The sequence below is a fragment of the Ochotona curzoniae genome, unplaced genomic scaffold (genome assembly GCF_017591425.1).
Source record: "Ochotona curzoniae isolate NIBS_2020 unplaced genomic scaffold, NIBS_Ocur_1.0 contig_1014, whole genome shotgun sequence".
Lineage (NCBI taxonomy): Eukaryota > Metazoa > Chordata > Mammalia > Lagomorpha > Ochotonidae > Ochotona > Ochotona curzoniae.
In genome coordinates, this window is record NW_024464920.1 from 48,553,508 (window position 1) to 48,581,203 (window position 27,696).

Genomic DNA, 27,696 nt, shown 5'->3' on the forward strand with positions numbered 1-27,696 from the left:
CTCGGCGAGGGGAGCCCCCAAAAAGGCCCCGCACCCCGCTGCGATCCGGGGCGCGAAACCCCGCCTCACCACGGCTCCGGCCACGGCGTGGACCAGGCTTTCGTAGGACAGCACCGAGGCCATCGCAGCGGCTCCCCTGCACACCAGGACAAACTTTCCCAGCCGGTGTGGCCCCGCGGGGAACGAGGAGACACCTCGTCGCCCAGGGCCAAATCGCCGCCGGCCCCGCCCCCTCAGCCGGGCCGCCTCCTCCTGGACAACCGCTTCCGGGTCGCCGGGCGCCCTCTGCCGCCCGCGCGGGCAGCGCCTGACGGGCCCGGCGTTCCCTCACGTTCTCTGGCACCGGGCGTTCCCTCACGTTCTCTGGCACCGGGCGTTCCCTCACGTTCTCTGGCACCCGGCGTTCCCTCACGCTTTCTGGCACCCAGCCTGCACTCGGCGGGCCGTCGGCGGCTGCGGCCTCTCTCTGTGAAGAGGGGAACTGTGACCGTGGAAGCTCTCCCTCCGGAGCGACCCGGGAGCGTCTGGAGGTCTCCACGTTTCTCCTCGCGGGTCCCTCCGCTGTGCAGCGACGTTACGATCGGCACTCCCACTTGCTTTGCGGACTAAATAGCTCATTTACGTAGACCTGTCTTAAACACTCTGAGAAGCTAGAAGACGCATCCAACCTGCACCCTGTCGGCTTTGTAGGCAGCCCGCTTCACAACATCCTGTTTGCAGTGATCACTTTACCACGTGCCGCACTCGGTTCACGCCTTGCATCACGCCGAATAGCAATGTGTAACTCAGTCATTTCTGCACCCCCCTCCATCAGCATTTAATAACGTGGAGCTGTAGTGAGCACAAGCCGTATGAGAGGACGAGACATACTTAGTTTGGTATCTTTTTAAAAAATGATTGATGTATTCATTTGAAATGCAGTAAAACAGAGAAAATAGAACTTCCACCCGCTGGGTCACTCCCTAAATGGCCACAACTGTCAGGACTCGGCTGCACTGAAGTCAAAAACATCTCGGCTTGCGTTCAGTGGCACTTCCGGCAGGCAGCTAAATCACGAACACACAGGACAGCAAGTCACTCAGACAGCAGCAAACTTGAAGTCTCCTCTCACAGGCCCCTCAGACTGGGTACAGTCAGAACACACAGGATTATGCGAAAAAGTTACAGCACACTTTAACTTCCATCTCAACTTCTAGAAGATATTACTGCCCAAGAAAAGACTGGCTGAACTGAAAACATCGTAGAACCATTCTAGGAGGTATTAGTGCCAGTGAAGACACCGCATGGGACTTGGCATCCTAGGAGTGCTGGGTTAGAGTTCTGACTTTGCTTTTGATGCCAGCAGGTGAGGGCTCAAGGGAGGCCAGACTTGTGGCCATTTGTGGAATGAGCTAGCAGACTGAACACCCGCCACCCTACCTTTCTCTATCAACCAGTCTAAGTCCTGGCCAAGTGCCCGGCTTAACCAAGAGTGCTAGTCAACTCCTTAGCCCACACAGTGTATCTTTAGGCGTCCTTGCTAATAACAATTCATCATCTGTAGCCGACTGTGCGCTGCAGATATGGACACAATGCGGGAAAGGGGAGGGGGCAAAGAAAACATGCACGTTTTGAAATTGTGTTTTATTTTAACATAACTAGAAATATCCAGTAATTTTAAGCAGAAGCAAACTCCACCTTCTTGACTCAGCATCAGTACAAGAACAGAAATGTCTCTGGTTTGATTAGAAGTGATGTTAAATCTTTATGAAAATGAAGACAATTTCTTGTTTGTGGAATTCAAAAGTCTGAAAGTACATGAACACATTTCCAGAAAAACAAGTTTACTTTTGCCTGTCTAAGCCAATATGGAAATACTAGAATATACTCAGGTAACATAATGAAATCCAGTAAGGAATCCAGGTTAAACTGGTCTTCTCGAGTTAAGCACAGCACACATTGGAAATTTTGAGAAAGGAGAACACACATTAACAAAAAGAATTATGGCAAGCCCAAATGCAAGTTTAGTGTTTTAACAGATTTATAAAAACCATGCTCTCTTAGCATACACTTTTTCTCATCAATATAACAGATGCCATTTCCATCTGCTTGTGAAGAGCAAAGGGTAGGAACCTGAAGATGTCAGAGGGGTGCCATTTTAGGAATACACTTCCTGGGATTTATCCTCATTTTCCGTATCTTTGGAGGAAGGAGGAAGGCAGAGGCGGTGATATGGTTGCGTTATTTAAAGAAATGATGAATAGGAAGATAGACTGAGTATCAACAACTCATAACTTTTTTTTGCAATTTAAGATTGAATCAAGAATTAGACTCCTCTCCACGTGTGAAGTCATTCAGATCTTCTGCTGTTCAAAATATGAAGGTCAACAGCACAAGATGAACTCAACTGCAGTAGGTGTGTCCAATACTCAAGGAGATTCTCTCCTCCTGTCTTCTGATACAACGTGTTGTCAGAGCTGCCAACACTTACGTAGGTAACCTTGTGCCAAGTAGGAAATCATGGCTGTTACAGGCATTTCCCTAGAACCACCATGTGTACTCCATGAGATTAAACCAGCATTAACTATGCTTGTACAATTCTATTGTACACGGGAACACTGGTGAGGCTGCTAGTGGAAAAGAAGACGAAGGGAAAATGTGACAAACAGAAAACAGAGTTGGGTAGCTTTTATCAGGAAAGGTAATTTTAAACAGAATTATATAAAAAACAGTCTTTTATCTCCTCTACATGAAAATGAAGAATTTACTTGACACACTGGACAAGCAGAGCTGAGGAACCCAGCTGTTGCAGTACCCCTTCCCCACAGTGTAGACTCCAGTGTGCCCTGCCTGAGGTGTAGGTGCGCAACGCAGTGACAGACCGCCACCCTGCCAAGGACTTCCAGTCCCTACCCAAGTCATACTGAAACACTCGTGGTCCCTATAGCTTTATCGAAATAAATCATTTCATTTTTGAAGAATAAAGCATTTAAAAAGATAAAATGCTTCAGTAACCATTTACCCAACTAAACTGTCATCTGTTTAAATGATATATATATATATATATGCTGCCATCTAATAAATCTTTATTCCACTCACACTAGAGCAGTCTATCTTCTGTTCTTGTGTGTTTTCCTTGCCCAGTGAGTCAAAGGAAAAAAATCCCAAAATGATTAGCAAAGAAAAATGGAGGAATTAACACCCTTTTAATTTGTTTTAAATATTTTTAAGGTTTAAAAAACTTAAAGTTTATAATTCCTAGTAGCAAAACATTATCTGGATGAATGCCCTAATGGCAAACCACTGTCAAATGCTTCAGCTGCGTTCGGTGCAGAGGACTGGGCCGTGACCTCACAGCCAGCTCTCGGCCAGGTGGGAGGTACACTGGTTTGTATTATTGCGACATCCATTAGGTGACCAGGCTGCTTATCCTTCAGAAGGGCTTTGTTGGAAGGGCATTATGCTTGACCTCCAAATTTGGCTGACAATTTACTGATGAGATTCATAACCTTGGGGTTGTTCTGATACTTTGACATATTTGCTGGGTTCTGGGCCACATCTTGGAATGCCACCATAACTTCTGGATCCTGAAAAAGAGGAGGAGATGGTTCTTTTAGGCTTTTTAAAGTTATCCTGTTGGGGGAATAAGTTTATTATCCTATTGCTAACTGCTTATTAGGCCCATATTTTGTCAAGGTTAAGGTAACTAGGGTTTAGAACAGTTCCTGAGATACAAATATTATGAATGTGCATTTCAAAAGCTTAAGCTCAGTTATGTCCCTTGAACTAAATATTGAAAAACAGCACATGCAATTTTGATACAAATACCAGTGACTCCTGCACTATCCATAAATCATTTTAAAACTTAACTTTCTGTAAGGGCCCTGTGCAATGGCCTAGTGGCTAATATCCTTAGCCTGCATGCACTGGGATCCCATATGGGTACTAGTTCATGTCCCAGATGCTCCACTCCCCTTCCAGCTCCCTGCTTGTGGCCTGGGAGAGCAGCAGAGGATGCTCCTGGCTTTGGGTTGGCTCAGTTCAGGCTGTTGAAGGCACTTGGGGAGCAAGCCAACAGTCAGATATTTCTCTCTCTGTCTGTAAATCTGACTTTCCCAATAAAAATAACAGATCTTTCTGCCTCTGTAAATCTGACTTTTCAATAAAAATAGATCTCTTTAAAAAAACTTACGAACTCAAAACAATTAAAATTAATGTTACACCTGAAAAAGTACCTTTCTGGCAACCAAGATCAATATATTTAAATTAAAAAAAAAAAACACACAATAAAACCACCCTACACCGACTGGGGCCAACAAGGTGGTGCAGCGCTTGCAGAGCCCCCCAGCAACCTGCTCATGGCCAAGGAGAAGCAGTGGACAGTGGTCCCTGCCAGCCACCTGGGAGATCTGGAGAAAACTCTGGAATCCTATAAGTAGGGCCAGCCCTAGCTACTGCTGCTACCTGGGGCATGACCAGTTGCTGAAAGATTTCTGTAACTCCTTCAAACAAACAAAAACCCAAATACACAATGCCTGGGCATAATCTGTCTTCATCGAGAACTATTAAAAAAAAATACCCTAATCATATAAAGATCAAAGGTCTTACCTGCATGGCTGCAAGAACCTCAGGGTCACTGAGGATTTCATTGAGTCCAGGCATGCCTGCCATTCCAGGCATCCCCCCTGCCATTCCAGGCATTCCTCCAGGAAAGCCACCAGGCACCCCCCCAGGAAAGCCACCTGTAAGAGCAAATCAAAGAAAGGCACAGACGTCAGTCAGATACACACACAGGAAGAACTGAAGTGCAAATCAAAGACCTGTACAGTTCAGACATCTGACACACCCTCCACCGGCTGGGTACACACACTCAACTCTAGCTTCCAATTTTCCCTTAAAAATAAACTGACACTTTACATTAACCTTCTGGATCTATTATTTCCTAACAGTAAAACTGGCAAATAAAATGAATGTTACTTTAGAGCGCAGCTGACAGTCCATCAGGATTATAAAACCATTCTTCCTGTTTTGAACATTTTAAATTTAAATTCATATAAATTTACTGTTGTTTTAAAATCGTCACCATATTGACTGCAAAGCAGTTATTCCTTCAAGAATTAGTTAAGAGGCTTTTTAAAAATATGGTGATTGTCCTGATTTCTACGCCTTTTCAAGAGAATCAACATATCTGAAAATGAAAACCTGCATGCTGCTTTCATAGGAGCACTGCTCTATTCTACAGTAGAAAGCAGGATGAGGTAAACAGATTTCCAGGAGCCCAGCACTGAGCCCCGCGCGGCAGGGACCCCAGGGGCACTGCAGCCCCTCACCTGGGGGTGCATCAGCAGGAAGCTGGAAACAGAAGGAACCAGAATTTACCCCACACAATCAGATACAGGATGTGGCCCCAGGAGTCACTTTTGTTTTTCACTTTTTCTTTCTTAAGATTTATTTTATTTTTTTTAATTGGAAAGTCAGAATCCACCGGTTCACTCCCCAAGCAGCTGCAATGTCTGGAGCTTTGGCAATCCTGAGCCAGGAGCCAGGAGCCTCTTCCGGGTCTCCCACATGGGTGCAGAGTCCCAAGGCTTTGGGCTGTCCTCAGCTGCTTTCCCAGGCCACAAGCAGGGAGCGGGATGGGAAGTGGGGCTGCTGGGATTAGAATCAGCACATGCAAGGTTAGGACTTTAGCTGCTAGGCTATTTTACCAGGCCCCCTGACATCACTTCTTAAAACAAACAAAAAACCCAGTTATCTCTATGTTAAAGAAATAAGTCATGATTTAAATCCAATTTTCTTTTTCTTTAAACAGCAAGTTGGAGGCCAGTGTTGTGGTACAAGTTAAACTGATGGCTGCAATACCAGCATTCCATATATGAGCACCGGCTTGTTATAGCTGCCCCACTCCTAATCCAGTTCCTGCTAATGTGTCCGAGACACCACAGGACAATGACCCAGCACTTGGGGCCTGCCACACGAGGGAGACCTGGGTGCAGTTTGTGGCTCCTGGCTTCAATCTGTCTAGTCTAGGCTGTTGCAGTCACGTGGGGAGTAAACCACAGGATGCATCATTTCTTTCTGTTGAAATTCCTTGCAAATGAACTTATTAATTTTTTTAAAGATGTATTTATTTGAAAGGCAAATTTATAGAAAGAAACAAAAGGGGAAGGAGGAGATGGGAGAGAGATCTTCCAACTGCTGGCTCACTCCTGAAATAGCCTCAACAACCAGAGTTGAGCCAATCCAAAGGCAGGAGGCACAGGGACCCAAGGACTTGGGCCATCCTCCCCTACTTTGCCAGGCCATATGCAGGGAGTTGGATCAAACTGGCATCCATATAGGGTGCTGGCTCCTCAAATTAAAATTTTTTTTAAAGATTTATTTTTAATTATTTTTTTTTATTGGAAAGGCGGATATACAGAGAGGAGAGACAGAGAGGAAGATCTTCCATCCAATGATTCACTTCCCAAGTGAGCGCAACGGCCGATACTATGCCGATCCGAAGCCAGGAGCCTCTTCCGGGTCTCCCACACGGGTGCAGCGTCCCAAAGCCTTGGGCCGTCCTCGACTGCTTTCCCTGGCCACAAGGAGGGAGCTGGATGGGAATCAGGGCAGCCGGAATACGAACTGGCGCCAATATGGGATCCCGGGCGTGCAAGGCAAGGACTTAACCACTTGCGCCACGGCGCTGGGCCCCCTCAAATTAAATTCACAAAAATTTTTAAAATGTGGATTCCTGTTCCATCTAGTGTTTCTAGAAACTATCTTCATGAATATTACTGTAGAACAAAGCAAAATTCCACTATGGCAATTCAGAAATACTTAAAACCAGAACAGGTTATTTATTTGCAATAAGGTATAATGTTCCAATTCCCACAACTGGTGAAATGTATACTGCACAGACACCTTTCCCCGAGCAGTTAAGACTCTGGCAAGTGGACCGCCGTTGGAGGGTAACATGGTAGCTTGCCACCGGCAACACTGCTTTGCCAGCTCACATCCTGGTTGTTCCACTTACAAGCTAGCTCTGTCCTAATCTGCACGGGAAACAGCAGAAGATGGTCCAATGCCGGGACCCCGCCGCCCATGGGGAAGACCCGCAGGAAGGTCCTGGTCCTACCACGTGCAGAGTGAGTGAGTGAACAGAAGGCTTCTTCTAACTCTGCCTTTCAAACAAACAAAATCCAAAGACTGAGGAAGATGTCCGTACTCCATGTCCAACCATGTGGACTGAAAACCCATCTCAGGCTTCTACTTCATAAGTCTTTCTAAGGCAGAACCCTGGCTCGGGGGTTCTGGAACACAGAGAATGGCTCTGGCCTTCCCCAGCTCCTGTAGGCATTTGTGGAATAACATCTTCCAATGTTAGTAATACTATTCAAAATTTGAGGGGGAAGAATACACACGAAATATTCCCATTAACATAAGATTCTAATGGAAATAAGTCTCATTAGTGTTCCAGGAATTAACATTATTCAACACATTCAAATTTAGTAGAAATCAGTATCTCAACTTTCTTGCGCTCCAACCCCAAATCAGAATCCAATTTAATTATTTGTAGCAGAACAGTACTGACTTCTTTTAAACCATACCTGGAAAAGAGCCATACTGCGCTCCTGACTGTCGTCTGGCGTCTTCCTCCTTTAACACAACACAAAAAAGAGAAACAAATTACACAACAGCATTCACCCTGAAGCAGCCCTGCAGTAAGACATGCTGGTAGATTTCACTCACGATACTGGGCTGTTCACAACACCTTCGATAACAAATTAACATCTGAATGCACTGTGAACATTACTAAGTAACGATTTCAAGTAGAATGCTTTACTCTGCAAAACACTTTTAATAATGAAATGCCTAGGGCCCGGCAGTGTAGCCTAGTGGCTAAAGTCCTTGCCTTGAATGTGCCAGATTCCACAGGATCCCATGTGGGCGCCAGTTCTGATCCCGGCCGCTCCACTTCCCATCCAGCTCCCTGCTTGTGGCCTAGGAAAGCAGTCGAGGACAGCCCAATGCCTTGGGACCCTGCACCCATGTGGGAGACCTGGAAGAAGCTCCTGGCTCCTGGCTCCTGGCTCCAGATTGGCATAGCACCAGCCGTCACACTCACTTGGGGAGTAAATCATTCCTGTCTGTGTCTCCTCCTCTCTGTATATCAGACTTTCCAATAAAAATAAAACAAATCTTTTTTAGAAAGTGCAGATATTATATTCACATTAAAAAAAAAATAATGAAATGCCTGCTGGGCAACGCCTGGAGTGCATCTAACATGGGCACCAGTTGAAGTCCAGTGCCTGGGAGGGCAGCTGAGGCTGGCCTCGAGTACTGCGCCACTGCCCATATGCGAAAGACCTAGAAGAAGCTCAACTCCTCAGCTTTGAAGGGCTCAGCTATGGCCACTGGGGCCATTAGCAGAATGAATATGAGTATGTTCATGTCTGTAAAACCATGAACTTACTGCTTTTAAAACTAGAAGACTTATTACCAACACTGCCATGACCTTCATATCCCTGGTCCATCTTCTCCATATTCTCCCCTTAAAAACTCAAAAGAGGGCCCAGCACAGTAGCCTAGTGGCTAAAGTTCTCGCCTTGAACACGCTGGGATCTCATATGGGCGCCGGTTCTAATCCCAGCAGCTCCACTTCCCATCCATCTCCCTGCTTGTGGCCTGGGAAAGCAGTTAAGAATGGCCCAAAGCTTCTGGGACCCTGCACCCGCGTGGGAGACCAGGAAGAAGTTCCTGGCTCCTGGCTTCAGACTGACTCAGCTCTAGCCACTGCAGCCACTTGGTGAGTGAATCAACGAATGAAAGATCTTCCTCTCTGTCGCTCCTCCTCTCTGTATATCTGTCTTTCCAATAAAAATAAGATTAAAAAAAAAAAAAGGAACCTTCAAGAGGACTGACTTGCTTTTTCAGGTTTATAAATACAAAAAAGAAATTTATCCCATAGAGGCACAGACATAATCAAGGAGATGGATAAATAGAAGAATTACTTTTAAATATTAAGCTACAACTTTATTCATATGATGCGCAATAAAGTAAAAAAAAAAAAACAAACAAAAACAAAAAAAACAAGGTATAACGTTACAAATTTCCAAATACAAAAGGACTTTATAACTGAAAATAAAAAATAGAATCAATTTTCAAGAGTTATGAGCCCATTGTTGGAACAGGAGAAATTGTAAGGCTTAACAAAAAATATTGTCAAATTTCAATTACTTTACTTACTTGAAAAAACTTCTGATTTTAAAAGAACATTAAAAGAAATTACATTAGAAATATAATCTCACTTAAAAAAAATTAAAACGACCCCCAGGTAAAGCAGAAGGGGGACTTCTTTCAAGCAGATCATCAATAGAACTGCAATGCTACCAATACAGACCCTGAAGACCCGCCCAGCCGTGCGCCCCCCGCACACGCACCCTCTGCGCTCGCTCGTGCTCCTCTCGGGCCTTCTTCACTCTTTCCATTCTTTCTTTGATCTCTCGCTCTTCACGTTTTCGCTCATACTTCCTCCGATGTTCTGCAATTTTCTGGGCCTAGACGGATAGAGCCACAAAGTGAGGCCTGCTCCAAAAGTCGCAACAATTTTTTGAGGAGACATACTTAATTCAACACACAATTCTGAAAACGAACATATTTAAACACCTTGACACACGGACCAGTGTGGCAGCGTCACAAGCAAAGCCACCACGAGCAACGCTGGCAATCTGTACGAGTCAGCCAGCTCCTGTGAATGCCTGGGAAAGCAACAGAAAAAGGCCCGCGTGCTTGGGCCTCTGCGACACGGGAGACCGGAACAGAGCTCTGTCCTCCTAGCACTGGCCACGGCAGCCGTCTGAGAGTGATGCATGGGTGCAAGTTCTGTGACTCCCTTTTGCTCCCAGTTAATTCTGCTTTTCAAATAAATAAAGCTAGTGCTTTCAAAAGGCAAAATGTTTTAATTTTTGCATTCAGTATTTTACTAAGCTGAAGCCTAACTCCCAAAGTAGCTGAATACAGCAACACATAAGGACACACCAGACTCAAACCGAGGTTACATTTTATATTTTATACACTATTCTTTCTTTCCTTCTGATAAGCCTCATACTCCTTTTTCCAGTTACAGTTTCACTGTGGTCTCGGAAACAAAGTAAGAGCAACTGCTCCAATACCATGTAAGAAAACACGCAGACCTAAACACTCCAACCTGTCTATTTCTTTACATTTTTTAAGGTAGTTTCTGGCTGCCAGGTTTAAGTGCCACACTGTGGAATACTGCAGTGGTAACTACCCCAGCTCTGCTGGCACATACCCTTGGCTGAACTTCTTTCAGCATCGCACTAGCATCTTCGTCATAATCCAGTTTACAGGCAAGCGCCAGATCATGGGCTGCTTCTTCCCAATGGCCCAGAAGTCTGGAATAAATTAAAAAATAACAATATAATAATTTTTGGAGAAAATTACAAAACATTTATTTATGTGGCTTGATGTGCTGCTTCCTTACAAAAAAGAGACTGTGACAAGTAGAAAGCATTAAGTATGAACTTCCATCAACCAACTCAATTACTATTACATCGTTAACGAACCCAATCAAAACCTGAGGGAGTTCAGACTTCCTCCAGGATACAATAAGCTTTTTCATACACACGGCTGTATTTAGAACATGGTACTTCAGAAGTCAGCATTTTGGCACATGGAGTTCAGCTACAGGTTGCAACGTGTGCGAAACCAAACCGAAGTGCTGGTTCACGTCTAAGCTGCTCTGCTTCCAACCCAGTTCATGCCAAATGTTTATGACAGTCCAAGTACTCGGGCTGTGGGGGTTCAAAGCAATTGAGCAAGATGCCAAGGAGAGTGAAATGATTTTACTTTCCAGTCCGGGAGCGACCTCTTGCCATGAACAAAGTAAATGGGAGGGTTTTATAGATATTATTTAGGAGAAAATCAATAGCTATAAGATATTGAGTAAATACATAATGAGTTATTTTGTCACATAGAGCAGAAAGCAGGTAAAAAATTTACAATGTTTAGAATTCTGATCCAATTATTTCAATAAATATTTACAATGCAAAAGTTCAGGATTCCAATCCTATCACTTCAATGGAGACAGTACACAGCATGCCTGAGAGGTAACTGTACTTTCCAGGAATTCTGAGCACTCCAAGATCACTCCTATCTCCTGTTTTTCCTCCTGGTGTTCTCATAACAGGGTGTAGGTGTTTCTCAGGAGATCCCAGACTTCAGGAGCACATTCACGTGGGCTGCCAGCCATGTGCGAGCCCCGACTGCAGTTCAAGGCTCCAGGTTTCAGACAAGAGCAGCCCCAGCAACTGTGGCCATTTCAGGAAGAACCAATAGATGCAAGTTACCTTCATCACTCTGACTCCCACATACATCAGTACTAACACAACACACCTAAGTATCAGAGTGCCCAGGTTCAACGCTCAGTTCTGCTCCACACTCTGGCTTCCTGCTAAAGAGAAACTGGGTTGTGGGTGATGGTTCAAGTAACTGGGTTCCTGTCACCCAGCTCAAACACTTGAGTTTCTCATTGCCAGCTTCAGGACTGGGCCAGAATTTTACAAAATAAAACCAGTAGATGGAGCTCTCCGTCCCTTCAAACCTCCCCAACCTAGAAAAGATGACAAAAGACACAAGGACAGGTTGGCAAGGACAATAAGAATGCGGTAAAGGACAGCAATGAAAATGAGCATGCAGCCCAGTAAGTCCACCCACTGGCTGATCCTCCTTCTGCAATCAACAGCAACCTATATGGGCGTGGGTTTGTGTCCCAAATGCTCCACTTCCCATCCAGATACATGTATGGCCTGGGAAAACAGCAGAGGATGTTCTAAAGCCTTGGAACCCTGTGCCCGCCTGGGAGACCCAGAGGAGGCTCCTGGATGCTGTGGGCAGTTAGACTAAACCAGTGGAAGGAAGATCTCTTTATCTCACTCTCTGCTTGTCAAATACATGCATACACAAACATACACATGTATTCCTAAGGAAATTATGAAAAACAAAAAAGAGGGGGGATGAGAAAAGCTTGCACTGTGGTTCAGCAAGTTAAGCCACTGCCCTGATGACTCTGAGCTGCTCTGCTTCCAGTCTAACACCCTGTTAATGAGATTTGACACAGTAACAGGCCCTTGTGCTTGGGGGAGTCCAAAGGAGCTACAGACTCCCAGTTTTGGCTTGGGGAACAAACCAGCAGGTGGTGAAGACTCATCTGTCCATTGCCTTTCAAATAAGACATACACACACAAACACTGAGGGGAAAAATTTAACGTTAAATTTTTGAAATCATTAATATAAACCCTATTATGCATTTTGCTGCATGAAAAACATTTTTAGGGCCCAGTGCTTTGGCTCAGTGGCTAAAATCCTTACCTTGCAAGCACTGAGATCCAATACAGGTGCCAGGTTGGGTCCTGGCTGCTCCACATCCTTTTATTTTTCCTAATTCTATTCATAGCTTATCCCAATAAAGCAGATGTCATTAACACACCTAATTCTTAAAAACAAAGACTTATTTATTTTTATTGCAAAGGCAGATATACAAAGAGGAGAGACAGAGAAAAGGATCTTCTGTTGACTGGGTCACTCCCGAAGTGGACACAACGACCAGAGCTGAGCCAATCTGAAGCCATGAGCCAGGAGATTCTTGGGGGTCTCCCTCGTGGGTGTAGGGTCCCAAGGCTTTAGGCCATTCTCTACTGCCTTTCCAGTAATATTTTCTCAACCCACATAAAATGAAATTCATGAATTAAAGTTGTAAGATAAAAATGTTCATTTGTATTAAGAAGTTCCTCCTCTGTCCGTGGAGCCAGCATCCCATATGGATGCATCGGATCCAATTCAACTCCTTGCTGATGTGTCTTGGCAAAGTCCTTGGGCTCCCAACCCATGTGGGAGACCAGGAAGCAGCCCTGGGTTGTTGGCTTCATACTGGCCTGGCTCCAGCTGTTGAGGTGATTTACAAACCATTTGGGAAGTAAAAGATCTATGTCTAACTTCCTCTTGGTAAAAATCTGCCTTTTAAATAAACTAAATAAACAAATCTTAGACTCATTTGTGAAACATCACATGTTGATTTCAGGAACGACTAAATGCTTAAATGCACCACTTTATTTTCCCATTGTCCCGATTTTTCATACTTGCAGGGACTAAAGCAGTTTAAAGCTGACACATGAAATATACTGGTTGTTTAAAAAGTCAGGAAATAAGAAAACACAAGGTTCTTATTTTCCGTCCAACAAAGCCCACTACGTCACGTTACCAAAACCAGGATTCACCTGTGTGCTTTCCCGCGCCACTTGTAAGGCTGGGCCGAGTCAGGGTTGATTTCAATGGCTCTGTCGCAGTCTCGGATGGCAGCATTTGGCTTCTGTAATTTGACGAAGACACTAAGAAATACATTAAAAATATTGATTTCAAACAATGTAACACTGCGATCATCACAGAATTCTAGATAAACAAATGAGGCACGTGTGTCTGCAGAGTTCTCACCTTGCTCTCTTTGCATACAAGATGGCCAAGCGAGGATTCAGCTTGATGGCATCCGTGAACAGATCGATAGCTTTCTGTAGCTCCCCTGAAGAGACACAGAGGAAAATACGAACCAGCCTTGCAGCACAGTGGCTAAAGCCACCAAGGCAGCAATACCAGCATCGCATATGGGGACCAGTTGGCCTCCTGGCTGTTCCACTTCTGGCAACTGTTTAGCCCCTGCCCCGCAGCTCTGACTTTGACCTAGTTCAGCGCTGGCTGTTTTCACCTTTAGAACGAACCAGTATATTTAATATCTCTCTATATTGCCTTCACTCTATGTAAATTTTGATTTCCTATGCAATTACGGTCTTTTAAATTCTTTCACTACAGTGAAAAAAGAAAAAAAAAGTACTAGTGTCTTAACATACACAGGAGGCTGGTACTGTGGCACCACAAATTAATCCTCCACTGCTCGTGTAGTGTACAAGGTCAGCTCTTTAACGCAGATCCTTACGAAGAACTCGTTCTGCCTCCCAGGCAAACAGGAGCACCTGGACTGGAAGCAGAGACAGGGCCCCATCCCAAGCACTCCAATTTGAAATGTGGGTGTCCCAAGGAGCAACTTAACCCAGCATTACCCAAAGCCTGCCATTCTTTTTGTCTTTATAGTTTTCATTTTATTTGAGCAAAAATGTAGTTATCTCGCCCCTCAAATTTCTCAAACAACTCACGGAGCAGTTGGGTCTGTCCCAAAGCAAGGAGTGTGGGACACAATCTAAGTCTCCCAGATGGACAGCAGGGACGCAGACACCAGAGCCAGCGCTGCTTTCTTCTCGGGGTGCTCAGTATAGAGGCTGGGGTTAATAAATCAAGCTGGGACAGATCCTCTTCTGATACAGGATGTGGGCACAACAGAGGCATCTAGTTTTTAATTTTATTTTTAATATCATTTACATAGTTGAGAAAGATGTATGCCCATGTGGGTCTTTGATCAGGGTGGAAGGGGTCAACACAAGGACTAAGATGGGTGGGATAAACGACCATGTCCCCAGAGGGGAAGGAGAGTGGGCTGCTCCTTGTTATCCAACATCAGCACCGGGGGTTGGGCAGCAGTCAGGAGGACGTCTTAGAAACATCCATGTGAGGAAGAATGTTCTAGGGGTGTTACTTGAGTGGCTTTGATGTTTTGGGGAAACTGATCAGAATTCATGAGAACAATACAGAAAAATATTAGGCCTTTCTAATTACTACCGTAGAGACCTATAATAACTAAATTTAACATCTACCAAGCAGCTCAAACCTATCATGTACAAAATCTACCCCATCACCCACTCTACCTTCACTAACTGAACGGCCTCTATTATCACGCCGTTTGCTTCTGGAAAGGGTTACATTGTAATTATCTTGGACTCTGCAGAACACTAACCAGTCACAGCCACCCATAACACTGATGGTGCAAATGAAGCCCTAGTTCAGTACCAGCCTGGGGATTCAAACCAAGGCACTGCCAGCATAGTTTTAATGTGTTCCTGACAGATGTGCCTTTGTCATCCTTGGGTGGGACACGCTCATAATTCCTCATTTAAAATATTAATATTCCCTCCCTTACAAAGGACACAAAATTGTACAAATCCCAAGATTAGAACTAGGTCAGAGCCAAGAATGGTAGCCTAGTAGTTAAATCCTTGCTTTACATCTGCTGGGATCCCATATGGGTACTGGCTTTTGTCCCAGCCGCTCCACTTCCCATCCAGCTCCCCACTTATGGCCTGGTGCTGGGGTTCGTGCAGTGGATGTGGGGGACACGCAGGTGTGAAGAGGACTGTTCCATTGCAGGAAGGCCTGGTGGATGTCTCTACAGCCACCTTCCCTTGCAAGGACACAGGACCACCCTAATCCTTTCAGGGATTGCTTGCTGCTTTTTACTTTCAATGTGAGCTTGGAGGTTAATGTCAATAGTAGTAATGTCTTGCAAAAGGGCCTTTTATTATTCCTACTGTCTTGGCTGTCCCCATTGACCTCATGCTAATCAAACGACCTGTATTTAGGGTTTCACTCTTTCCTCATTCTTTAGTTTCTCCTTTTCTTTGTGATACATTTCATGCCTTAACTAATTCAAGATTGAGATGTAGAATAAGAATAGTAGGAACTTGTATTGAGTTTTTAGGTGAAATAGAAGTCTGTGCTAGAGCTTGTGACTGCTTCTGTGTAAGTAAGGGGACAGGTTTCTTGCATTTGTACATTATGATCATGAAATCATAGTGGTCCATTTCTTCTCTACGCCTACTCCACACACCCTTCTTGAGTTCCAAACTGCTGGAGCTGGACTCCGGCAGCCTGGGAAAGCAGCAGGACAGCCCAGAGCCTTGGGCTCCTGCCTCTGTGTGGGAGACCTATGCAGACTGTCCAGGGAAGGACTCTGGGGATGTGCTGGGTTGAGCAGCACCTACCAAGCGATGTGTGAAAGGTGAGTCATAACTTGTGGGGACTTCCTCAGATCAGCTCAGTGTACTGGCAAGTCCACAAGAGAGCTGAGGTGGAGTGGTTTAGAGGAGGGAAACTGAAGGGCCTGTCTGGACCAGGCCAATGTGGGAGACCTGGGCTGGGCTGGGCAGCATCACGCAAAAGCTGTGGCTGAGGAATATGCCTGGCTTTGCTAGGCCTCAGTACCCACCCAGTGTCAGGGCAAGGGTTTGGAACATGAGAGAACTGATCTAAGGGCAGATTCTGTTGAGGACTACAGCACACATTGGTTTGTGCAAAAGCTGGGAGTGGTAACGAGCTGAGCCTGACTCGACCCCAAATCACACCGACACTCATGGGAACCGGGGCTGGGGCGCACTATGCCAAGCAGGGCCACAGCACCCACTGGGGGCGGAAGATGCAGGCCTGGGAGGACAACTGGAGTAACTCCCCTGCTAGGCCCCGGCATCCACTGACAAACACAGAGCCAGGACGGGATCAGGTTCAAGGTCACCCAGGCAAGGCTTCTGGGGGACTACACAACTAGACTACTGAACTCAAACCCCCAAACCAAGGAGGGTCCCCTCATCCTTCCCTTCCTGAGGACACAGAAGAAAAAAACAAGACCTGAAACATTTGTCCCTCAACTCTCCTTCCTCCCTCGACACTCCCCATTCTAACCAGAGGCACACATGGGTGTGCATCCCTCAACTATGCAAACAATGTTAGAAATACATTTAACATTAGGATCTAACATGCAGGAACTAGAAGAGGGCCGTGCCTGCGGTCACTGCCTGTCAAGGGTGTTGTTGCTTCTATTCTGGAGTTCCTTCCACACTCAGGGGACTTGTATTCTGGCATGGTAACTGTCCTGCTGCCAGCAGCACTGGCATCTGAGAGCCCAGTTTGAAGTCCCAGCTGCTCTGCTTCCAATCAAGTGCCCTGCTAATAGCCTAGGTGTTTGAGAAGACAGTGGGAGACAGAGCTGGAGACCGTGGGGCCCAGCTACCCACATGGGAGACACTAAACTCTGGGCTCCGACTTTGGCCCGGGATAGCTCCAGCCATTGTGGCCAAGTAGGAAGTGAACCAGTAGATGTAAGTTCCCCCTCCCTACCACTTCCCTCCATCACTTCGCCTTCACATGAGTAAAAACAACTTTACACACTTTGACAGTTAAGGAAGTAGACTTTGAGTCAGATCAGGACGTGTACCTGCCTGGAGGCAGCGTGACTGACACATACTCTCAGCCTCTAAAAGATGGCTGAATACTCCATGAATGCAAATTCTCCTACCATTTTCCACTATGTCATGGTTTCTACGGTAGAGAGAATTCAAACTGCTACAAGAATGTAACAAAAGGAAAATAAACAGGGTCTCACCGTCATTCAGGGCTTCGATGGCAGCCCCCTTCTTCTCATTCGCCTGATCCATCATGTCCTCGGTTATCTAACACAGAGAAATTGAGCGCTAAATTAGAGGTGGCAGAGGAAACCACCAGGGCTTTTGCAGGGGTCAGGCAGTCACAACCCGTATTCATTCATTTCTAATCTCCAGAAACCAGGAAGAACACTCATTATAACCAATTAGTGAGAAGCTATAAACAATGAACTTACAAACCTTTCATACAAATTTCCCTCCCTAATACTACCACATCCTGGACAACACCTTTGCTCCTCTCTATCCCAATGTGTTCTGCTTTGCCTAGGTTATCCAACTCATTTATAACTATACACGAACATTAACCCAACAGACTCACAAAGAGGTATTCTTCTCATTCTGAATTCTGATAGAGGGATTTCCTTCTTCTGCCAGTGGCCATTGTAATATTTCCATCATTCCCAAGCTATGTAAAATTACCAAGTTAAAAATTGCATAACATTGTGGTGTAACATGTAAAACTGCCACCTGCAGCGAGCATGCCATGTGGGCACTGGGTCAGTCCCGCCTGTTCCACTTCTACTACAACTCCATGCAAATGCACTTTAGAAGGAAGTGGACGATGGCTCATGGCACTGCACCCACACGGGACACACAGAACAAACCCATGACTCTGCTTTGCATTAGCCCAACTCTTGGCGCTGCTTGGTCACAGTCTAACTGCCACCCGGAGAGGCAGCAGACAACAATTCAAGTACTTGGAAACTTGGGAAACCTAGACTGACCAGGGGACTTCTGGCCTTGAGTGGCCTGGCCAACAGTGGCAGGTACATGGGGACTGAACCAAAGAATGTAAGATGCATCTCTGCCTTTCAAATAAAAATGAATTAATTTTCTTAATGAAAATATTGAAGCAGGATGTTTGGTTTCAGGCTGTCAACTGGACACGATATTCCAGAAGAGAGTGCCTGGGGTTAGTCCCAGTTCCACTGCATCCAGGTTCCTGCTCATGTGTATCCTGGGAGGCCAGCTAGTGACTGGTCAGGGACTTGGTTCCCAGCCGCCAAGAGCTCATATGTCTGTCTGCCTCTCCAATCAATCAATCAATCAATTCCTTAAATTAAATCCAAAATGTTTTAAATGGCTTCTATTTACAGCAAGAGTATACATGATATCCCTAAACAAGTCTAAAATTCCATAAAATGCAGAAATCCACAAAGAACAAGAGTAAACCAAGATTAGAATTCAGCGCACAGGATGCGTTCCCCCTGTAGCAGGTGTCAAACCTAGCATTGGTTTTGAAGGAAATGCAACACAAGAGACACACAGGCTCAGAAGGGGAGAAAATATGAGCTCTAACCAGATGCTCTCCAAGCATGGAGCTCCAATCTCCACTACAGGCAAGCAAAGTGGTGACCCCAAAACAAGTCTGTACCAGAGAAGGGACAGTGAAGGACAGAGGTGGAAAATCTTCTGGTAATTTAACCACAAGTCAGCCCTTCATCTATAATTGCACATTATCAAGTTAAAATAAAACAAAGGCCAGGCCCGGTAGCTTAGTGGTTATAATCCTTGCCTTGCACGCGCCGGGATCCCATATGGATGGCAGTTCATGTCTCGTCTGCTCCACTTCCCAACCAGCTTCCTGCTTATGGCATGAGACAGCAGTGGTGGATGGTCCAAAGCCTTGGGACCCTGTACGCATGTGGGAGACCCAGAAGAAGCTCCCGGCTCCTGGACACAAACCAGTGCCCACATGGGACTTTAGCACTTGCATCTCATACCAGGACTTTCAAATAAATAGCTTTTTAAAAAAATTAAACTGGGCCCGGCGCGGTGGCGCAAGTGGTTAAGTCCTCGCCTTGCACGCCCGGGATCCCATATGGGTGCCGGTTCTAATCCCGGCAGCCCCGCTTCCCTTCCAGCTCCCTGCCTGTGGCCCGGGAAAGCAGTCGAGGACGGCCCAAGGCTTTGGGACCCTGCACCCGTGTGGGAGACCCGGAAGAGGCTCCTGGCTTCGGATCGGCATAGTATCGGCCCGTTGCGCTCACTTGGGGAGTGAATCATCGGACGGAAGATCTTCCTCTCTGTCTCTCCTCTCTGTATATCCGCCTTTCCAATAAAAAATAATAAAAATAAATCTTAAAAAAAAAAAAAAAAAAAAAAAAATTAAACTGGGCCCGGCGCGGTGGCACAAGTGGTTAAAGGTCCTCACCTTGCATGCCCGGGATCCCATATGGGCGCCGGTTCTAATCCCGGCAGCCCCGCTTCCCTTCCAGCTCCCTGCCTGTGGCCTGGGAAAGCAGTCGAGGACGGCCCAAAGCTTTGGGAACCTGCACCCACGTGGGAGACCCGGAAGAGGCTCCTGGCTTCGGATCGGCATAGTATCGACCCATTGCGCTCACTTGGGGAGTGAATCATCGGACGGAAGATCTTCCTCTCTGTCTCTCCTCTCTGTACATCCGCCTTTCCAATAAAAAAAATAATAATAATAATAAAAAAAATTAAACTGAGGGCCTGGCACAATAGCCTAGTGATTAAAGTCCTCGCCTTGAATGCACCGGGATCCCAGACGGGCATCATTCTAATTCTGGCAGCCCCTCTTCTCATCCAGCTCCCTGCTTGTGGCCTGGGAGAGCAGTTGAGGACAGCCTTGGGGTCCTGTGCCTGCATGGGAGACCTGGAAGAGGTTCCTGGCTTTGGATTGGCTCAGCATCAGCCGTTGCAGCCACTTGGGGAGTGAACCATCAGATGGAAGATCTTCCTCTCGGTCTCTCCTTCTCCCTACAAATCTTTCTTCCCCAAAAAATAAATAAATCTCTAAAAAAAATTAAACTGAAAGTGTTGAAATGAAAACTTAACCCTTTGCAATTAAAGCATCAGCAGGACACATCAGACACAACTGGGCATAAAGTAATAGAAATAAAACTCAACAGTGAAAATGGTCCAACATAAAGGGCTCAGACGACACAGAAGATAGGAGAGTCAAACACAATATTAAAAAGCATGAACAAGTTCTCCACCGGGTAAACACGAAAGCTTTAGAGGCAATTCCACTTTAGGGGACACTGAATAGCAGTCACACGAGATGCAAATTTACAGAATAACAAAACATCCCGGAAGAGGGATCTCAGAGATCAATGCTGGAGCACAGTTAATCACACGGATATTCTCCCAAGTATTCTAGGAAGGTCAATAAAATAACAACACAAAAGCTTTGTAATCAATCAGTAAAAATGCAATTACCTCCGCATTTTCATCTCCCATTTCCTGAGGGGCGTCAGTGTCTGGCTCAATCACACCTTCGTTGTCGATTTCTGTCCAAGAGGAGAAAACAGAGAAAATTCTGGGCTGGGCAAGACAGCAGCCACCTGAAGCGCTAGAGCCAGCGTAACTAACAATCTTCATACTTCCTAAAACTTTAAATACTGATTCATTAGAAAATAGTTCCCCAATAAAGACAATTCTGTTTTAGCAAGGACATTCCCTTTTAATTGGAGAAACACCAGACTGTCCCGGGCTGCTGGAGAGTGGTTGCTAGAGCACAAGTTTGTCATTCAGTGTAAAAACCACCATTTGACTTAAGTAACTTTCTACACACTAATATACTATAATGTGTTTTCTAACGTATTTTATCTACGGCTGGTATTGCCTCACAAAGCAGTCAAGGACGGCCCAAAGCCTTGGGACCCTGCACCCGTGTGGGAGACCTAAAGGAGGCTCCTGGCTCCTTGCTTCACATTGGCTCAAGTCTGGCTATTGCAGCCACTTGAGGATTGAACCAGCAGACGGAAGATCTTCGTCTCTGACTCTCCTTTCTGTATATCTGACTTTCCAATTTAAAAACAAACAAATCTTTAAAAAGAAAGAAAACAAAGTTTCATTTGTCGCTCACATCAGACAGTGATCTAGTCACTTCATAAAGATCCGCCCAGGATCACCCAGCACCCAGCACTGAGCACCGGCTCCTGGATCACCCAGCACCCAGCACCGAGCACCGGCTCCTGGATCACCCAGCACCCAGCACCAAGCACCGGCTCCTGGATCACCCAGCACCCAGCACCGGCTCCTCACCTAGGTCACTCTCCTCACTGGACGGCTCGTCCGCCTCGATGTTTTCCTCTGCCTTCTTACCATCTGCTTTTTCTTCCTAGCAAGGGAAACAGTGTTTTCAGTAGTCAATAATACCCAGAATATGTCACATTTCAGACAAATTTATGCAAAAGCAGTCAATACATTACACTCCCATTGCTAATTTTCCCTTCCTCACCACTCTGCAGAACAATGTTTTAGAACCTACCGTCATCCACACAGCATGTTTTGGAGTACCTTCAGTAGGCATCATGGCCCAACTCCATCATCAAACAAATCCCCATTTCTGAATCTGCACCTTCATAATTAGTGGTATAAAAACTAAAAGCCTTACATCCATTCAGATCATGTTCAATCACTAATTAAAAACATTTGCTTTTTAAGGGTACTTGAGTTATAGAACTATAGGTAACAACTTAGGAAATTATACTATACTAACAAAAAAGAATTCAAAAGTGTAAAACGGGTCTGGTGCTGTCACACAGCAAGTTAATCTGCTGCCTAACAGTACTGGTGTCCCATTAGAGTGTCAGTTTCAATCCCAACTGCTCTATTTCCAATCCAGCTTCCTCTTAACGCACTGGGAAAGCAGCCGATGGTTTAAGAGCCTGCGTCCTGCACCCACGTGTGACAAGAGGAAGAAGCTCTGAACTGGCTTTAACCTGGCCCAGCCTTGGGTACTGTAACCATTTGGGAAGCGATCTCTCTGTGGTAACTCTACCCTCCACATAAATAAAACGAAGAGTACACTTGGATTCTTCAGCGATCTCATCATGCTTGGAACGGCAAGACTGGCAGCAATTCAGAACTGCTGAATTATCAAAACCACTTGAGCAGGACCCTCTGAGCATGCCTGGGACCTCTCTCTCAGGGACCTGGGATGGGTGGGAGGCTGGGTGGGGCTTCTCCCTTTAACCCAGATACAGGAAAAAAAAGCAATAATGTGGAAACAATGGTCTGCCCCACTTTCCTGTAACCCTTGACCTTTGTGCCCTAATCAACTATGTAAAGAATGTCAAAATAAAATAATTTTTAAAAAAATATATATATATATATGCTTTCCCCATTCTCTAAATTTCATCTACTAGCAATTCGCTCCCGATCTTTTCCATCTTTTCTCCAAAATGCTAAAACACATGAGTCACAGCTTAAAGCAACCCTGGGAGAGGGGCAGGGCAATCTGAAAATATTAACAAAGTATCCATAGAGGATAAGGCACAGAGCCATCTACTACAATTTTAAAACATCTTATTTCCCAGTAATCTTGAAGAAATCTGGAGTGTAACTTGAGAATAGTAATTAAAATGCTATTTTATCATTAAACATACAAATGAAATTAAAACTTACCTTGATATTTTCCTCTGATTTAGCTTTATGAGTTGCAGGTGGCACTTTACCGCCCATGCTTAAAGAAATAAAAAAAACAATTCTTTAGAAATTTAAAATCCATTAAATCAAGCACCAATATTCATGCCTTTTAAAAAATAGTGACACCGAGACACTTACCTTTAAAAAACTTAAGAAACCTTTGCCCTAGCTCAATAATTCTAATGACCTTAATTATATATATGTTCCTATCCATCCAGAGAAATGAGCACAGGCCAAACACAAATAACAGAACCACTCATAAAAGTCATTAGCTCTCAGGGCCAGCACATGGCGAAGCAGGGGTCTCCACCTGGTACACCGGCATCCCACGCGGACACCGGTTCAAGCACCAGCTGCTCCCCTTCAGTCCAGCTCCTCAAGGGCAGCAGAGGATGTGGCGAGGGCTTGGGTCCCAAGGCCCAAATGGGAGATGCAGAAGCTCCTGGCTCAGGATCAGCCAGCTCTAGATATTATGGGCATTTGGGAAGTGAGCCAGTAGAAGGAAAACCTTTTTGCTAACTCTTTCAAATAAAATAAGTTTTTAGAAAATCATTAGATTTTAGTATATTCAAATCCAAATTTGAAACAGAATGATTAGCAAGAGTAGCCCATTGAATTCAAACAAGCAGTTTTATGAAATAATTTTCATCGTAAGTCAAAATGTTTCATCTGGCAGTGCCTAATGGATTCTTTCTTATATTCATACTGTTCTCATCCGTCCTGAAGTGTACCCACTTTCTATACAATCCAGGGGTATGGTATAAATTATATGCAATTAACTAAAAAGTAAAGAAAAACACAAAATTAGCATGACATGCTCTAGCTGGTGTAGTTTGCAGCATACAGGCTGTGTAAAATCTAACCTAGCAACCGAACCACGAATGTACAGACACTGCAAAATGGCGGAAGTTGCAAGTCCCAGACAGCGACCCTTGTGTGAAGCAAGAAAAAAGAGACCTCTTCCAAATGCCCTGAAAATGTTGACTTTGAAAATTCAGAATTACAAAAAGAGAGGGACGAGACAGACTGAGATTTTTTCATCCAAAGGTTCACTGCCCAAATGGCCACCATGGCCAGACCCAGCCGGATTCCGGATTCCAAGCTGGGAACCAGGAGCTTCTTTCAGGTCAAAGACACGGGAACAGGGGCTCCAGGACTTGGGCCATCCTTTGCTCCTTCCCGGACACATGAGCAGGAAGCTGGATCAGAACCGGAGCAGCTGGGACTCAAACTGGCACCCATGACATGCCTGCACCACAGCACAGGAAGATTAGCTTGCAGTGTCACTCTAATAGCTTCGATTTTTTTTTTCAGCATAAGCTGCCACAACATTTACCTTCATCAAAACTGTTCAATTTACACAGTATGGTTATGCTGAACTGAAATGGCTTCCCATTTTGTGAAGTGGTTCTTCCCCAGCTCCACTTCTCAGCAGTGGGTGAGAACTCGGTGTCAGTGCTTAGTTCTTGTTGGGTGACAGGTGCGTGTTGACGGCTTTATGGCATCTCACTTGAGCTGAAGCACTTTTCAAATGTTCACTGTCCAACTTTTAGTAAAGTTCTAACTTTTATGCAGCTTTCTATCAGGCACTGCATGTGGGTGTGTCAGTTTTATGTGATGCAATATACCTTGTCAACTCCTGCGGTTTACACTGTGCATAAATACAAAACAGCAAATGGAATAAAAATAAGTAAAAGAAATAGGGGGGAAGATACTAAATCTGCAATTTCTTACAGAAGCCATTTGCTGAGGAAAGCCACACCCCCCAGTCACCACGCCGTCTTCACTGACTCAGTACCCTCATGTGGATGGCTCCTCTGGGGCAGAAGCACAACCATAACATGGCCGCAACACACCTCAACATGCCGTTCCAAAGTCACATGTCTTCTAAACACCACAAAATCCTTCTCTGTGGGAAAAACCATTTTCAAAAAGTACAGAAGCACTAGCTCTCTGCAGTTAAGAATCAATGTAGACAACAAGGCCTCTTAAACTGTTCTGCTTCAAAATGTATCGTCAGGAATGTACTCAGGATAACATTCAAACACAACCGCCGCATTCTGACTTTGGGAAGTGACATTCCGGCCAAAAAATATATCAACACTAAACCTAATTGTAAAAAATCAGATTATCTTAAATCTAAGTTGAAGAAAAAGTACAAAATATGTACCTAGCCTGTAACAGTCAACTGTTTCAGTAAAGGAAGCTGACGGGGAAGGGGCGCAGTGTGCAGCTCAGGAAGGCGCGGCCTGCTGTCACCTGCCCGAGCTGCCCAGGTCTGCCGGCCACAGCAGGCTCCAGGAAAAACAGCGCGGTGCGCGGCCTCCTGTGGGCAGCCAAGGAAGAAGAGCTCCTCTGTTCGGCACTTCAAAATTTTCTTTCAGTTACAAATGGCTCCAAAATTGTCAATACAAGAGAGCTTATTCATAACTTATGATTTTCTCAACATTCCAAATTCAGTTAACTACTGCAAGGTAACATCAATGTAGATTTAGAAATAAGATTCTGAGCAAGCCAGCTTCCACCCAAAAACTGTCACTTTGACTGGTCAGTGTAGGCTCTTCTCACACGATCACATGAGCTGTGACAGATTTAACCCACATTCAAGACATCATTACTAATTTTCTTAGAAAATTAAACCCCTCAGCTTCCTGTTGCATTTCTGCTGAGGCGCACCCTGGGAGCCCCAGGCGAGGGCCCAAGCAGCCAGGCACCTGCCCGCCAAGTGACCCACCCTGAAGGAGTCAGGGGTCCACGGGCTGTTGCTGGCATCTGGGGAGTCAATCAGGGAATGTGTCTCCCTTCCCAAGACTCTTTGTTCCATTAGCAAACAATTCAAAAGGATACAAGAAAAACATATACGGAATCAGAAAAAAAAAAAGGCAACAGCACTAGAATCATCTAAGAGAACAGAACCGGCTGCATGTTTATCTGCGGGGCCAGCACAATTTCAAGCACTGCTCGCACTGTATGCAGCCACTGTTCCCTTCAGCGGCCCCAGTCCTCTCCGGCAGGGAGGGGAGCACCCCAGTCCTCTCCGGCAGGGAGGGGAGCATCACGGAACCCACGGAGCGGAACGCTCCCCCGCTGCCAGCTACTTCTTCATGTAGTTTACCTGGAATTTGAGGAACTATTTATCATAGGTGCTTTCTTAAAATGAGTAGATGTAAAAGAACAGAAGCACTCAGTAAGAAGACTATGGGATCAACTCATGAAAGAGAGAAAAAACAAAGCCCGCCCCTGAATTCCTGGTGCTATTACATCAACTGGCAGAGATCTGGGTTCAGGATTCTGATTCAAGGCTGTTTAGTATCAGGTAAGTTTCAAACGGTGTTAGCACTTGCCACACACGTGTGAGGAAGGGGCTTCAGGCCCCAGGGGAAGCTCCCTTTTCAAACAGCGTGAGGACGACCAACACATCAAGCCCCCTCTCTTGAGCTGCCCGCACACACTGATCTCATCTCGGTCACTGTCCCCAGCCATGCCCAGGAGGGCAGGAAGTCACGGGCCCACCCTCCTGATGTTCCCTGGCCGCTCACTGTGGACAAGGCTTCCTCCTGTCCTCACCTCAGGACTTTTCCTTCCCCAGAAGCCCCTCCTCCTTCCCTCAATACATCTAGAGTCATCCACGTGAATATTTTCTTTCATGTGAGACAAAAAATGAGGTCGCGGCTTTGTTTCGGGTCGAACTCCCAGCCACAATAGTACACAGAAAGCTGATGGGGAGAAAAGCCAAAAAAAAAACAAAAAACAAACAAAAAAAAAAAACCAACTCTAAGAGGTTTTCAGCAAATACTGCTGAAAGTTGTTAACTTTCTCCGTTAGAAAACAAAGGTGCTGAAAATACTCTTTCGGGGGCTGGTGCCACGGCAGAGCAGTTAGTTAAGCCTTGCCCAATGCCTGTGGGCTCCGCATGGCTGAGTCCAGGCTGCTCCACTTCCCATCCGCTCGGGCCCGAAGCCTCGGGGCCCTGCACCCACGTGGGGGACCCTGCACCCACGTGGGGACCGCCAGAAGCGCCCGGCTTGGGGTCGGCTCAGCCGCTGCTCCTGGGGCCAGTTCGGCAGTAAGGCAATGGATGGAAGATCTCGCTGTCCGTAACGCTTTCAAATTAAAAATTCAATTTCTCCCAATTATCTGGGTAACTGCCAGTTCATCTTCCCGAGGAGCCGAGGGGCTTGTTTCAGCTTCTTCTGACCCGCGGGAAGGCGCTGCCCTCCGACTCCCCGTGCACCGGTGCATGAATCCCCGCCCCGCATGGCCGCTGGTCCGGGGAGAAGTCGCCCCAGACGCGCGGCGCGGGGAGTGGGGGCGGTCTCGGGAAGCAGTCCCGCAGCTCACCACCGCGCCGAGGCCGGGCGACGGCGAGCACTCGGCTCCCGAGCTGGAGACTCGGGGGAACCATGTTTTCCGCAGAGCGCGCCGAGCCAGCCGCCGCGGGCCCCCCGCTCCCGGCCCCCCGCGTCCACGGGCGGCCAGCGCCTGCACGCGTCGCTCGCCCCAACACACGCCCCTGGCGACTCCCCGAGGCCTCGGGCGGCTCCACGCTGAGAGGGAACCCCTCCTCGGCCCCCGTTCCCCCCTTCTTCCCGCCGCCAACGGCTCCCTCCCGGCCAGGCCCCGGCCGGCCCTCACCTCTCCACCCACTCCCTGAGGAAGCGCATTTCCTCCATGTGCAGCACGTTCGGATCCTGCTTGCACAAGTTCACGAAGGCCCGCAGCTCGTTCACTTTGCGGGGATCCATGGTGGGCGGGCGGCGGGCGGAGGGCGGAGGGCAGCAGGCGGCGGCTAGAGGACCGACTCCAGGCCCGGGCGCTGGCTCAACGTGACCGCGGACAAGGGGGCGGCTGCCGCGACGCCGAACAGCCTAGAACCTCCCCGGCCGCTGGCTCCGCCCACCCGACGGTCGCGTGACCCCGGGTCCTCGGCTCCGCTCCC

At 46.3% G+C, this 27,696-nt stretch overlaps 2 protein-coding genes across 3 annotated transcripts in view; both read right to left on the reverse strand.

The window, feature by feature from the left end:
- Positions 1 to 212, reverse strand: part of SLC25A17 (solute carrier family 25 member 17) — a 36,506-nt gene extending 36,294 nt beyond the window's left edge. The window contains exon 1 of the mRNA XM_040986585.1: positions 70 to 212. Coding sequence (XP_040842519.1) covers positions 70 to 123 — 54 coding nt within the window. The 5' untranslated portion in view covers positions 124 to 212. The remainder of the gene's footprint in view (positions 1 to 69) is intronic.
- Positions 213 to 1,608: 1,396 nt separating this feature from the next.
- Positions 1,609 to 27,692, reverse strand: ST13 (ST13 Hsp70 interacting protein). Of its 2 annotated transcripts, none has more exons than XM_040986565.1 (12): positions 27,393 to 27,692; positions 22,737 to 22,794; positions 21,372 to 21,417; positions 20,544 to 20,614; positions 17,300 to 17,366; positions 13,474 to 13,558; positions 13,260 to 13,370; positions 10,277 to 10,379; positions 9,405 to 9,521; positions 7,572 to 7,620; positions 4,588 to 4,721; positions 1,609 to 3,566 (listed from the first exon to the last, which is right to left on the reverse strand). In XM_040986565.1, the coding sequence occupies exons 1-12, from the start codon at positions 27,500 to 27,502 to the stop codon at positions 3,438 to 3,440; spliced, it is 1,080 nt and encodes a 359-aa protein (XP_040842499.1). In that variant the 5' UTR covers positions 27,503 to 27,692; the 3' UTR covers positions 1,609 to 3,437. The 2 variants fall into 2 exon arrangements, with proteins under 2 accessions (XP_040842499.1, XP_040842490.1); XM_040986556.1 differs by having other exon boundaries at positions 21,372 to 21,447.
- Between the last annotated feature and the right edge of the window lie 4 nt (positions 27,693 to 27,696).

What these genes read in the sequence shown, in the direction of transcription:
- ST13 (XM_040986556.1), bottom strand. Translation starts at nt 27,502, where the DNA reads ATGGATCCCCGCAAAGTGAACGAGCTGCGGGCCTTCGTGAACTTGTGC. An exon ending in AATCAGAGGAAAATATCAAG is followed by an intron (nt 21,448 to 22,736) that starts GTAAGTTTTAAT and finishes TTCCCTTGCTAG; the next exon opens with GAAGAAAAAGCAGATGGTAA. An exon ending in GCAGTATGGCTCTTTTCCAG is followed by an intron (nt 4,722 to 7,571) that starts GTATGGTTTAAA and finishes TTGCTCTTACAG; the next exon opens with GTGGCTTTCCTGGGGGGGTG.